Source organism: Littorina saxatilis, linkage group LG7 (genome assembly GCF_037325665.1).
Source record: "Littorina saxatilis isolate snail1 linkage group LG7, US_GU_Lsax_2.0, whole genome shotgun sequence".
NCBI classification, from domain to species: Eukaryota; Metazoa; Mollusca; class Gastropoda; order Littorinimorpha; family Littorinidae; genus Littorina; species Littorina saxatilis.
This window is the reverse complement of record NC_090251.1, coordinates 6618169-6631104: the sequence shown is the minus strand read 5'-3', so window position 1 is coordinate 6631104 and position 12936 is coordinate 6618169. Positions and strand designations below refer to the sequence as shown.

The following is a 12936-nucleotide window of genomic DNA, read 5'->3' as shown; positions in this document are numbered from 1 at the left end:
TGGTGGATGGGGGAGCCTTCTCTACTAACTTCTGAGAGAAGGTCGCATCACTCTCGATGCCGTGAACCTAATTAGGATTTTTTTCTTGTTTCTTCTCTATTTCTGCCTCCCCAAAGTCCTTTTACTTTCCTTTTCTCACCCATAAAATTCTTCACTTTTTACCCTTGTTAAGTGGTTCTTGCATAGAATATAGTCAATGTTTGTAAAGATTTTAGTCAAGCAGTATGTAAGAAATGTTTAGTCCTTTGTACTGGAAACTTGCATTCTCCCAGTAAGGTCATATATTGTACTACGTTGCAAGCCCCTGGAGCAATTTTTTGGTTGGTGCTTTTGTGAACAAGAAACACTTAACAAGTGGCTCTATCCCATCTCCCCCCTTTCCCCTATCCCATATCCCCCTTTCCCTCGTCGCGATATAACCTTCGTGGTTGAAAACGACGTTAAACACCAAATAAAGAAAGAAAGAAAGAAAGAAAATGGGGGTACATTTACAGTGGGTGTGAACAGAAAATCTTATTGACCAAGGTTTTAAAATGGGGGGGGGGGGGGGGGAGGGGGGGGGTCTTAAAAGGGAGGTATCTCTGTAAAAGGAAGCCGTCCATATTCATTTTCATAAAAGCAGATGAAATAGTTGTCTTGTGTCTTTTGTCATATATCTTTAAATACGACAAAACACTCACCAGAAATAGATTTTTATTTCAAAATGTCAGACTATAATCACATTCTGAGTCATTGCCTGTTGGGCACAAAGTGTGATCTCAGCGACTTTGGCACCTGCTGGGAGTTTTTCTGTCTTGCCAATTTTATTTCTGATGAATCTGAAGTGTAAGTTTGGGATAACATGCGAGTCTTGCAGTCATGTTAATTATGTGCTTTATGTTTTCAGGGAAGTACCTGCAGATGGTCTCGGTGCTGCAGCCCATCGCGTTTGATGTGATCAGCTGTATGTCTCAGCTCTTTGACTACTACCTCTACACTGTGAGTTACTGTCTCTTTGACTACTACCTCTACACTGTGAGTTACTGTCTCTTTGACTACTACCTCTACACTGTGAGTTACTGTCTCTTTGACTACTACCTCTACACTGTGAGTTACTGTCTCTTTGACTACTACCTCTACACTGTGAGTTACTGTCTCTTTGACTACTACCTCTACACTGTGAGTTACTGTCTCTTTGACTACTACCTCTACACTGTGAGTTACTGTCTCTTTGACTACTACCTCTACACTGTGAGTTACTGTCTCTTTGACTACTACCTCTACACTGTGAGTTACTGTCTCTATGACTACTACCTCTACACTGTGAGTTACTGTCTCTTTGACTACTACCTCTACACTGTGAGTTACTGTCTCTTTGACTACTACCTCTACACTGTGAGTTACTGTCTCTTTGACTACTACCTCTACACTGTGAGTTACTGTCTCTATGACTACTACCTCTACACTGTGAGTTACTGTCTCTTTGACTACTACCTCTACACTGTGAGTTACTGTCTCTATGACTACAACCTCTACACTGTGAGTTACTGTCTCTTTGACTACTACCTCTACACTGTGAGTTACTGTCTCTATGACTACTACCTCTACACTGTGAGTTACTGTCTCTTTGACTACTACCTCTACACTGTGAGTTACTGTCTCTTTGACTACTACCTCTACACTGTGAGTTACTGTCTCTATGACTACTACCTCTACACTGTGAGTTACTGTCTCTTTGACTACTACCTCTACACTGTGAGTTACTGTCTCTTTGACTACTACCTCTACACTGTGAGTTACTGTCTCTATGACTACTACCTCTACACTGTGAGTTACTGTCTCTTTGACTACTACCTCTACACTGTGAGTTACTGTCTCTATGACTACTACCTCTACACTGTGAGTTACTGTCTCTTTGACTACTACCTCTACACTGTGAGTTACTGTCTCTTTGACTACTACCTCTACACTGTGAGTTACTGTCTCTTTGACTACTACCTCTACACTGTGAGTTACTGTCTCTTTGACTACTACCTCTACACTGTGAGTTACTGTCTCTTTGACTACTACCTCTACACTGTGAGTTACTGTCTCTTTGACTACTACCTCTACACTGTGAGTTACTGTCTCTATGACTACTACCTCTACACTGTGAGTTACTGTCTCTTTGACTACTACCTCTACACTGTGAGTTACTGTCTCTTTGACTACTACCTCTACACTGTGAGTTACTGTCTCTTTGACTACTACCTCTACACTGTGAGTTACTGTCTCTTTGACTACTACCTCTACACTGTGAGTTACTGTCTCTTTGACTACTACCTCTACACTGTGAGTTACTGTCTCTATGACTACTACCTCTACACTGTGAGTTACTGTCTCTTTGACTACTACCTCTACACTGTGAGTTACTGTCTCTATGACTACTACCTCTACACTGTGAGTTACTGTCTCTTTGACTACTACCTCTACACTGTGAGTTACTGTCTCTTTGACTACTACCTCTACACTGTGAGTTACTGTCTCTTTGACTACTACCTCTACACTGTGAGTTACTGTCTCTTTGACTACTACCTCTACACTGTGAGTTACTGTCTCTTTGACTACTACCTCTACACTGTGAGTTACTGTCTCTTTGACTACTACCTCTACACTGTGAGTTACTGTCTCTTTGACTACTACCTCTACACTGTGAGTTACTGTCTCTTTGACTACTACCTCTACACTGTGAGTTACTGTCTCTTTGACTACTACCTCTACACTGTGAGTTACTGTCTCTATGACTACTACCTCTACACTGTGAGTTACTGTCTCTTTGACTACTACCTCTACACTGTGAGTTACTGTCTCTATGACTACTACCTCTACACTGTGAGTTACTGTCTCTTTGACTACTACCTCTACACTGTGAGTTACTGTCTCTTTGACTACTACCTCTACACTGTGAGTTACTGTCTCTTTGACTACTACCTCTACACTGTGAGTTACTGTCTCTTTGACTACTACCTCTACACTGTGAGTTACTGTCTCTTTGACTACTACCTCTACACTGTGAGTTACTGTCTCTTTGACTACTACCTCTACACTGTGAGTTACTGTCTCTATGACTACTACCTCTACACTGTGAGTTACTGTCTCTTTGACTACTACCTCTACACTGTGAGTTACTGTCTCTTTGACTACTACCTCTACACTGTGAGTTACTGTCTCTTTGACTACTACCTCTACACTGTGAGTTACTGTCTCTATGACTACTACCTCTACACTGTGAGTTACTGTCTCTTTGACTACTACCTCTACACTGTGAGTTACTGTCTCTATGACTACTACCTCTACACTGTGAGTTACTGTCTCTTTGACTACTACCTCTACACTGTGAGTTACTGTCTCTATGACTACTACCTCTACACTGTGAGTTACTGTCTCTTTGACTACTACCTCTACACTGTGAGTTACTGTCTCTTTGACTACTACCTCTACACTGTGAGTTACTGTCTCTATGACTACTACCTCTACACTGTGAGTTACTGTCTCTTTGACTACTACCTCTACACTGTGAGTTACTGTCTCTTTGACTACTACCTCTACACTGTGAGTTACTGTCTCTATGACTACTACCTCTACACTGTGAGTTACTGTCTCTTTGACTACTACCTCTACACTGTGAGTTACTGTCTCTATGACTACTACCTCTACACTGTGAGTTACTGTCTCTTTGACTACTACCTCTACACTGTGAGTTACTGTCTCTTTGACTACTACCTCTACACTGTGAGTTACTGTCTCTTTGACTACTACCTCTACACTGTGAGTTACTGTCTCTATGACTACTACCTCTACACTGTGAGTTACTGTCTCTTTGACTACTACCTCTACACTGTGAGTTACTGTCTCTATGACTACTACCTCTACACTGTGAGTTACTGTCTCTTTGACTACTACCTCTACACTGTGAGTTACTGTCTCTATGACTACTACCTCTACACTGTGAGTTACTGTCTCTATGACTACTACCTCTACACTGTGAGTTACTGTCTCTTTGACTACTACCTCTACACTGTGAGTTACTGTCTCTTTGCTTGCTCCTTCCTTGTCATTTTACATTAGCAGTCGACAAAATGCCAAAACATTAAATCGTCACCATCATTTGGACAGCTTTGCTGAAGTAATTCTTCACTTTAGGGGAATAGTTACATCAAGGACTGAATTCAACTTCCAAACATTTCTCAAACTTTTATTTGTTGAATAAACTAAATCCTAGCAATGTATCTGCACTCTGTGTACCAGTTAGACAGCTCTGTGTACCAGTTAGACAGCTCTGTGTACCAGTTAGACAGCTCTGTGTACCAGTTAGACAGCTCTGTGTACCAGTTAGACAGCTCTGTGTACCAGTTAGACAGCTCTGTGTACCAGTTAGACAGCTCTGTGTACCAGTTAGACAGCTCTGTGTACCAGTTAGACAGCTCTGTGTACCAGTTAGACAGCTCTGTGTACCAGTTAGACAGCTCTGTGTACCAGTTAGACAGCTCTGTGGTGAAGAAGACTGGTTTGATGCATTATGGTAAGAATTGCAACGTAGATTAGAACTCTGTGTCACACTGTGTTGAACAATAACAGTGGCTGGGGCATACCCCCTCCCCCCCCCCCCCCCCTCTGTCTCCCTTCTCCAGTTTCCCCCAACCCCTCCACATGAACACAAAAGAAAGCTTTTCTTTTTAACTCATGATAGCATTTTGATGTAAACTGATTTCAGTGCTCCACTGCCCCCACCACACCATTTTAGAGATTTTGTATCAATGTGAATTTGCTGTTTGATCTTGTTCTATTTGTTCTTTTGTGTTTCAGGTCTTCTGTTTCTTTGCCACTGACCGGGTAAGTGATCGGCTTTGCCACTGACCGGGTAAGTGATCGGCTTTGCCACTGACCGGGTAAGTGATTGGCTTTGCCTCTGACCGGGTAAGTGATTGGCTTTGCCACTGACCGGGTAAGTGATTGGCTTTGCCACTGACCGGGTGAGTGATTGGCTTTGCCACTGACCGGGTAAGTGATCGGCTTTGCCACTGACCGGGTAAGTGATTGGCTTTGCCACTGACCGGGTAAGTGATTGGCTTTGCCACTGACCGGGTAAGTGATTGGCTTTGCCACTGACCGGGTAAGTGATTGGCTTTGCCACTGACCGGGTAAGTGATCGGCTTTGCCACTGACCGGGTAAGTGATTGGCTTTGCCACTGACCGGGTAAGTGATCGGCTTTGCCACTGACCGGGTAAGTGATTGGCTTTGCCACTGACCGGGTAAGTGATTGGCTTTGCCACTGACCGGGTAAGTGATCGGCTTTGCCACTGACCGGGTAAGTGATTGGCTTTGCCACTGACCGGGTAAGTGATTGGCTTTGCCACTGACCGGGTAAGTGATTGGCTTTGCCACTGACCGGGTAAGTGATTGGCTTTGCCACTGACCGGGTAAGTGATTGGCTTTGCCACTGACCGGGTAAGTGATCGGCTTTGCCACTGACCGGGTAAGTGATTGGCTTTGCCACTGACCGGGTGAGTGATTGGCTTTGCCACTGACCGGGTAAGTGATTGGCTTTGCCACTGACCGGGTGAGTGATTGGCTTTGCCACTGACCGGGTGAGTGATTGGCTTTGCCACTGACCGGGTGAGTGATTGGCTTTGCCACTGACCGGGTAAGTGATTGGCTTTGCCACTGACCGGGTGAGTGATTGGCTTTGCCACTGACCGGGTGAGTGATTGGCTTTGCCACTGACCGGGTGAGTGATTGGCTTTGCCACTGACCGGGTAAGTGATTGGCTTTGCCACTGACCGGGTAAGTGATTGGCTTTGCCACTGACCGGGTAAGTGATTGGCTTTGCCACTGACCGGGTAAGTGATTGGCTTTGCCACTGACCGGGTAAGTGATTGGCTTTGCCACTGACCGGGTAAGTGATCGGCTTTGCCACTGACCGGGTAAGTGATTGGCTTTGCCACTGACCGGGTAAGTGATTGGCTTTGCCACTGACCGGGTAAGTGATCGGCTTTGCCACTGACCGGGTAAGTGATTGGCTTTGCCACTGACCGGGTAAGTGATTGGCTTTGCCACTGACCGGGTAAGTGATTGGCTTTGCCACTGACCGGGTAAGTGATTGGCTTTGCCACTGACCGGGTAAGTGATTGGCTTTGCCACTGACCGGGTAAGTGATTGGCTTTGCCACTGACCGGGTAAGTGATTGGCTTTTCACATGCTGTCAGTATTCACATGCAAGTTTGGGTGTTTGGGTGTTTCAGTCGCAGCAGTCATTTGTGTGGAAGTCTGGGTGTTTCAGTCGCAGCAGTCATTTGTGTGAAAGTCTGTCTTTGCATCATTAACTGCTGCCTTCACGTTATAACAGATCTTCATGTTTTCTTTTGTAATACTCCTTCACAGACTTTGTATAATCTTCTGTGAGTTCAATCCGCATAAATAGTCTGCAAGTGCCAGATATTTGTTGATTTTTTGTCCTCTCCTTGTGATGTGTATGGATGACACCAAGAAAAGTACTCTCAAAATGTGCACAAAGTAATAATGATCGTTGCTATTTTGTCAGATTTCTCCAGAAGACAGGAGCATCAATAATCGGTTGCTAACAACACTGAAGCGTATCCACGACAACCTGATCGCTGACCCCGGGGTGACCATGGAGGGTGATGGAATGAGGGTAAGACACCCACCCACCCCCCCCCTCCCCCCCATCCTTTTTAAGACTTCTCCTCTATTAAAATCCCATTGACTCATACATTGTAGTTTACCAACTGTTCCATAATTTACCCCAATGTTTGTTTGATTCCTCTGTTGTACTGTGCTTTGGTTTAACATTCCATAGAGAAGCCTTTCTTGTTTTCTAGTCTCAGTATTGTGATAACAATTAGATGTTGCTATTGCTTGGAATATGTTGTGTCACACAGTGTTGGAATTGACAATGTTTGGAAATAACTCTCAGGTTTGTACGAGTTGTGAAAAAGTGAATACTCATGCTTTTAGTGAGTCAAACTTTCCTGCATGACTACAGGCCAGTAACTAGTAGGACTGTGTCTGAAACACGTGACACTATAGGCCAGTAACTAGTAGGGGTGTGTCTGAAACACGTGACACTATAGGCCAGTAACTAGTAGGAGTGTGTCTGAAACACGTGGACAAGGAGCATGTGTGGAAAGCTTGCCTCACTAAAAGCAAGAGTGTTCACTCTGTCACAAACCATATCAACCCGACAGATATTTCTGGAATTCGTCTATTTGTAACTATTTTTTCCATGCCCCTAGTGGGCCCAAGATTTTATTAAAACCTTGAACCTTGAACCTTGATGACCTTGTACAGGACCGCGTACCAACGGCGACCTTGCTGTCAGTGGTGGATGTGACGTCACCAGCAACACTCTACGGGCTGGCTGAACGCACAGTGGCTGTAGAATCTCTGTAAGTTGTTGCTTCTCATGGCAATATCCAGATTTAACCCTATAAGAGCTCCATTGCCACACTAAATAAACATAAAATGGTCACTCTTTTCCAGTATGTTATGTCACTTTAATGGGAGCATGCCCTTGAAATTATTTTGCACCATTTGCAGGTTGGGGGAGAGAAAGGGGGGGGGGGGGGGGGGGTGGGGGGGTGGGTCAAATGGGCAGGGGGATGCTAGAGGGATTTGAGGGCCCAGGAAAGTTAAAGTGAATAGATGGAATACAAGCAGATCAAGAAACATAAGCATAAAAGAGCTGTTACTGCTGTCTCAGTTTTGAGAGAACTTGTCGTTGGGTTTTCCCATCAAGTCCCAGCATGCATAAAAGAGCTCTCAGTTTTGAGAGAACTTGTCGTTGGGTTTTCTCATCAAGTCCCAGCATGCATAAAAGAGTTGTTACTGCTGTCTCAGTTTTGAGAGAACTTGTCGTTGGGTTTTCCCATCAAGTCCCAGCATGCATAAAAGAGCTGTTACTGCTGTCTCAGTTTTGAGAGAACTTGTCGTTGGGTTTTCCCATCAAGTCCCAGCATGCAGAGATATTTAACTGACAACATGGCTGCGTTTACAGAATCAGTGAGTTGGTCTATTCTACAAATGACATGCCTGAATAACCAGTTAGTTCAACCCCCATAACCTCATTGACCAGTGACCAATGCCTGGGCTAACTCCTGCTTTATTGAAATGTTTTAGTTATTGTTTGTCCTGTGTGTGTTGTACAGAGTGTTTCTGGCCAGTCAGCTAGAGATGCTGGAAGCTCACCTGGAGGCCCTGATCCCCCCAAACAGGAAGGCGTTCCTCCAGACATTCTACACACAGGTGGGTTCACCTCTTCTCCTCTCAACATTGATTCTTGGCTCCCAGTCCTCTCAATGTCCCCCCCTCATTCACCTTTTCATCTCCTGCTAATGTGATGCTGCTCAGTCTCTCCTGTCTGTCTGTTTGAGTTGAACACCTCCCATTTCTCTAGGGCAAAACAACAACCAAACCCCTGTTTTTTTGTGCAATGACTCTATATATATTTTGCTGTTTACCCTAACTCCTTTTTTGTTTTTGGAGAAAAACTTTACAAAGTATAAAGGGCAAAACAAAAGGAATAGATGAAAATGATTGTGTCTTCAAAGAGATTGACCTGGTTGTTGTGAGGCCTGCTACAGTGCTTCTAGCTTTCCAATGGGAGGAAGAGACCTACATTTTCCAGCATTGGGATAATAGAATTAATGAAATGAAATAAAATGAGCTTCTCAGTGCAGTTAGCTCCCTTCAGTTATGTGCATTTTGCCACAGATAGGGTTGAGTGCAAACATGTGTTTCTTTTGTATCCACAGACGGTAAAGATGGCGACAGAGCTGCGTAAACCGGTGTACCGCCCCGTAGCGTCACGCGCCATCAGTTACGAGCACGTCTTGCAGCAGATGAACAACGTGCGCTGGGACATCAAGGAGATCATGTCGCAACACAACTCTTACGTCGACACACTGCTCAGGGTAAGATAGCGGCATTCGCATTGTGAAAGTGCTTCCTGTGTAGACCTACACACAGATGCAGTGACCTGTTTTCACCCCCTCAAAGCTGAGCTTGGATATACAGCAGACTTGCACTATATCGCGGTGTTTTGAGTCCAAAGAATCACACCATGATATATGATGCGTTTTGTGACATGGGGAGGGTGTCCACGGCCACAATGTTACAAATATTTTAGCTGCTGTACTGCATATCTCAGATTTAGCTCTTGAACATGAACTTAGTCATGTCAGGGCGGGGGATATAGCTCAGTTGGTAGCGCGCTGGATTTGTATTCAGTTGGCCGCTGTCAGCGTGAGTTCGATCCCAGGTTCGGCGGAAATTTATTTCAGAGTCAACTTTGTGTGCAGACTCTCTTCGGTGTCCGAACCCTCCCCCAGTGTACACTACATTGGGTGTGCACGTTAAAGATCCCACGATTGACAAAAGGGTCTTTCCTGGCAAAATTGCTTAGGCACAGTTAATAATTGTCTACCTATACCCGTGTGACTTGGAATAATAGGCCGTGAAAGGTAAATATGCGCCAAAATGGCTGCAATCTACTGGCCGTATAAAATTTCATCTCACACGGCATCACTGCAGAGCGCCTAGAACTGTACCCACGGAATATGCGCGATATAAGCGTCATTGATTGATTGATTGATTAGTCTCTTGGACTTGTACAGTGCGCACCAAAGTTCACATGACTCCCCCCACCCCAATACATTGTTCTAGATGACTCCCCCCACCCCGATACATTGTTCTAGATGACTCCCCCCCACCCCAATACATTGTTCTAGATGACTCCCCCCACCCCAATACATTGTTCTAGATGACTCCCCCCCACCCCAATACATTGTTCTAGATGACTCCCCCCACCCCAATACATTGTTCTAGATGACTCCCCCCACCCAATACATTGTTCTAGATGACTCCCCCCACCCCAATACATTGTTCTAGATGACTCCCCCCACCCCAATACATTGTTCTAGATGACTCCCCCCACCCCAATACATTGTTCTAGATGACTCCCCCCACCCCAATACATTGTTCTAGATGACTCCCCCCACCCCAATACATTGTTGTAGATGACTCCCCCCACCCCGATACATTGTTCTAGATGACTCCCCCCACCCCAATACATTGTTCTAGATGACTCCCCCCACCCCAATACATTGTTCTAGATGACTCCCCCCACCCCAATACATTGTTCTAGATGACTCCCCCCACCCCAATACATTGTTCTAGATGACTCCCCCCACCCCAATACATTGTTCTAGATGACTCCCCCCACCCCAATACATTGTTCTAGATGACTCCCCCCACCCCAATACATTGTTGTAGATGACTCCCCCCACCCCGATACATTGTTCTAGATGACTCCCCCCACCCCAATACATTGTTCTAGATGACTCCCCCCACCCCAATACATTGTTCTAGATGACTCCCCCCACCCCAATACATTGTTCTAGATGACTCCCCCCACCCCAATACATTGTTGTAGATGACTCCCCCCACCCCGATACATTGTTCTAGATGACTCCCCCCACCCCAATACATTGTTCTAGATGACTCCCCCCACCCCAATACATTGTTCTAGATGACTCCCCCCACCCCAATACATTGTTCTAGATGTAGCAGAGACCTGTACGCGTACGTGTAAATATTGCGTCACCCTTGAGTCACTTTTTTGTCTCCAATGTTCCAAATGCATGCGTTGTTTTGCTCCCACCGAGACTGCAGATCTTGGCAAGCGCGTGATGTAAAAACTAGATTTGATGACGTTACCCGTACACGTTCCAGTACACGTGCTGAACAGTTCCACATCAAGAACAGTCTATTGTGTGTGTGCAGAGCCTGACGGAGCTGAAGGTGAAGCTGCGAGAGGTTGATCGCCGCATCCCCCTGCCCCAGGAGGCGGTCAACACGGTGTGGGAGCACTGTATCCGGGGCTGCAACAGGACCATCGTAGAGGGGTCAGTCTCCTTTCACTTTACTTTCTTCTTTCACTTGGCATGCAATGACAATTGTTTGTAGGTATGTTGTGTGTGTGCATACACGTCTAACGGTACAGTCGTCAAAGTGCCAACAGGACCATCGTAGAGGGATCAGTCTTCTCACTTTACTACTGTTTTCATTCACTTTGCACTGAGGAAAGAAACAAACTGGCATCGGTCTTGAATAGTCATATCAGCTGAAGAGACCATAACAAATGCCAACCGACCGACCAACCAACCAACCAACCAACCAACCGTCCATTCAGTTTGCATGCAACAAGATTTTGTGTGCAGATGTGTTGTGTATACATGTATGACAGTTCCCTCACCGTAGTCTTTCATTTGCACGCTATTTTGTAAGACCCGAATTCTGTTTCGAATGTAAATTTTTCTGATGAAAGGAAAACTAAACTGTCGGGCGTTTATGAGGTTGTTTTTATTGATGTTTGGTAATCACTGGATAAGTGGATTACTAATGTGGTCATCAGATTACTATTTTTATACTTGAACATTCCTGTGTAAATTTGAGGTGAATAGGTCTGAAGCTATTATGTATGTGTGTGTGTGTACAGATACTCCCACGCCAAGAAATGCAGTAACGAGGGGAGAGCACTCATGCAGCTTGACTACCAGCAGTTCCTCACCAAACTCGACCAGATCGTCGTCCTCAAGTAAGTGACGTCTGTTGTCTCCACCCGATGGGTTTTTTTTTTTTTCATTTATTGATTCATTGATTTATTTGCTTATTTATTATCAAACTGCAAAAACAGGAAACATGGATGTGCCTTTACTTTGCATCACTGGTGTTTCACCCTGCAAGCACCGATTTGTGGCTACACTATTTTATTTGGTAAATATAGGCTGGCATTTATGTATAACAGAGTTACTTGTGACCACACACACACACACACACACACACACACACACACACACACACACACACACACACACACTAACACACTAACACACTAACACACACACAAACACAGTAGCTCAGTTGGTAGAGCACTGGACTTGTGATCGAAAGGTCGCAGGTTCGAATTCGGGCCAGGACGGACACGGGTCAACTTTATGTGCAGACCCAGAGACGGAAGCCATGTCCCACCCCCGTGTCATCACAATGGCACGTAAAAGACCTTGGTCATTCTGCCATAAGTGCAGGTGGCTGAATACACCTAAACACGCAGACACCTGGGTAGCGCGACTCCGTTGCTGCTAGCTTTCCACTGGGAGGAAGCGACCCGAATTTCCCAGCGATGGGACAATAAAGTAATGAAAATAAAAATAAAAAAATGAAATGAAATGAAAAAAAAAAAGAAGAAAAAAAAGAAGCTGCGCTTACTTTGAGTGCAGCCATGCAAATACATTCAAATAGGAATTACTTCATTTCACTGGTTGCGATATCTAAGACAATTTTATTCAGGAGCCAAGTTGTATGGTAGTTATTTAATACCTGTTTTTCGAGACTGCTAGTGCTCTCACAGTTGCATGGGTTTGTTATGTGGTTATCTATGCTTTGTTTTAACCGGTTGATAAAGTTTTGCTTTCTGCAGGCCTATCCCGGAGAAAGAGCTTGTGGAGGCATACATCAAGGCCTACTACCTGCCTGACGCTCAGCTAGAGACATGGGTTCACGAACACAAGGTGTGTGTGTGTGTGCTTGATGATTCTGTGCACATGTCTGTTTTAAGCCTGTCCTTAATTGGAAGAAGTCGACTTCGCGTAGCTGACTTCACAAAGCTTCTGGAACGAGAATTCGTCCCTTACTTGAACTACTTTCAGCATAGCTTTGCGATGTCCAAGGGAATGCACTCTGCTCTTTCGAGTGTGATTTCTACATCCATCTTGAATCAAAAAGCACTCTTCTTTCAAAAAGAACAACTTGTAGTGGACGAAGTGCTCAATTAAGGACGGGCCGTAGGGTTGGCGTGTGCATGTGTGTATCTGTGTGCTTGCAGGCATGTATCTGTGTAT

General features: G+C 44.9%; 1 protein-coding gene across 1 annotated transcript in view; it reads left to right on the top strand.

Annotated features, from left to right (window-relative positions):
• Nucleotides 1-12936, top strand: part of LOC138970574 (syndetin-like) — a 29049-nt gene that overhangs the window by 14665 nt on the left and 1448 nt on the right. Inside the window, exons 17-25 of the mRNA XM_070343045.1 lie at nucleotides 887-978; nucleotides 4825-4851; nucleotides 6561-6671; nucleotides 7328-7425; nucleotides 8185-8281; nucleotides 8791-8949; nucleotides 10820-10941; nucleotides 11535-11633; nucleotides 12516-12606. Of these exons, the coding sequence (XP_070199146.1) occupies nucleotides 887-978; nucleotides 4825-4851; nucleotides 6561-6671; nucleotides 7328-7425; nucleotides 8185-8281; nucleotides 8791-8949; nucleotides 10820-10941; nucleotides 11535-11633; nucleotides 12516-12606 (896 nt within the window). The remainder of the gene's footprint in view (nucleotides 1-886; nucleotides 979-4824; nucleotides 4852-6560; nucleotides 6672-7327; nucleotides 7426-8184; nucleotides 8282-8790; nucleotides 8950-10819; nucleotides 10942-11534; nucleotides 11634-12515; nucleotides 12607-12936) is intronic.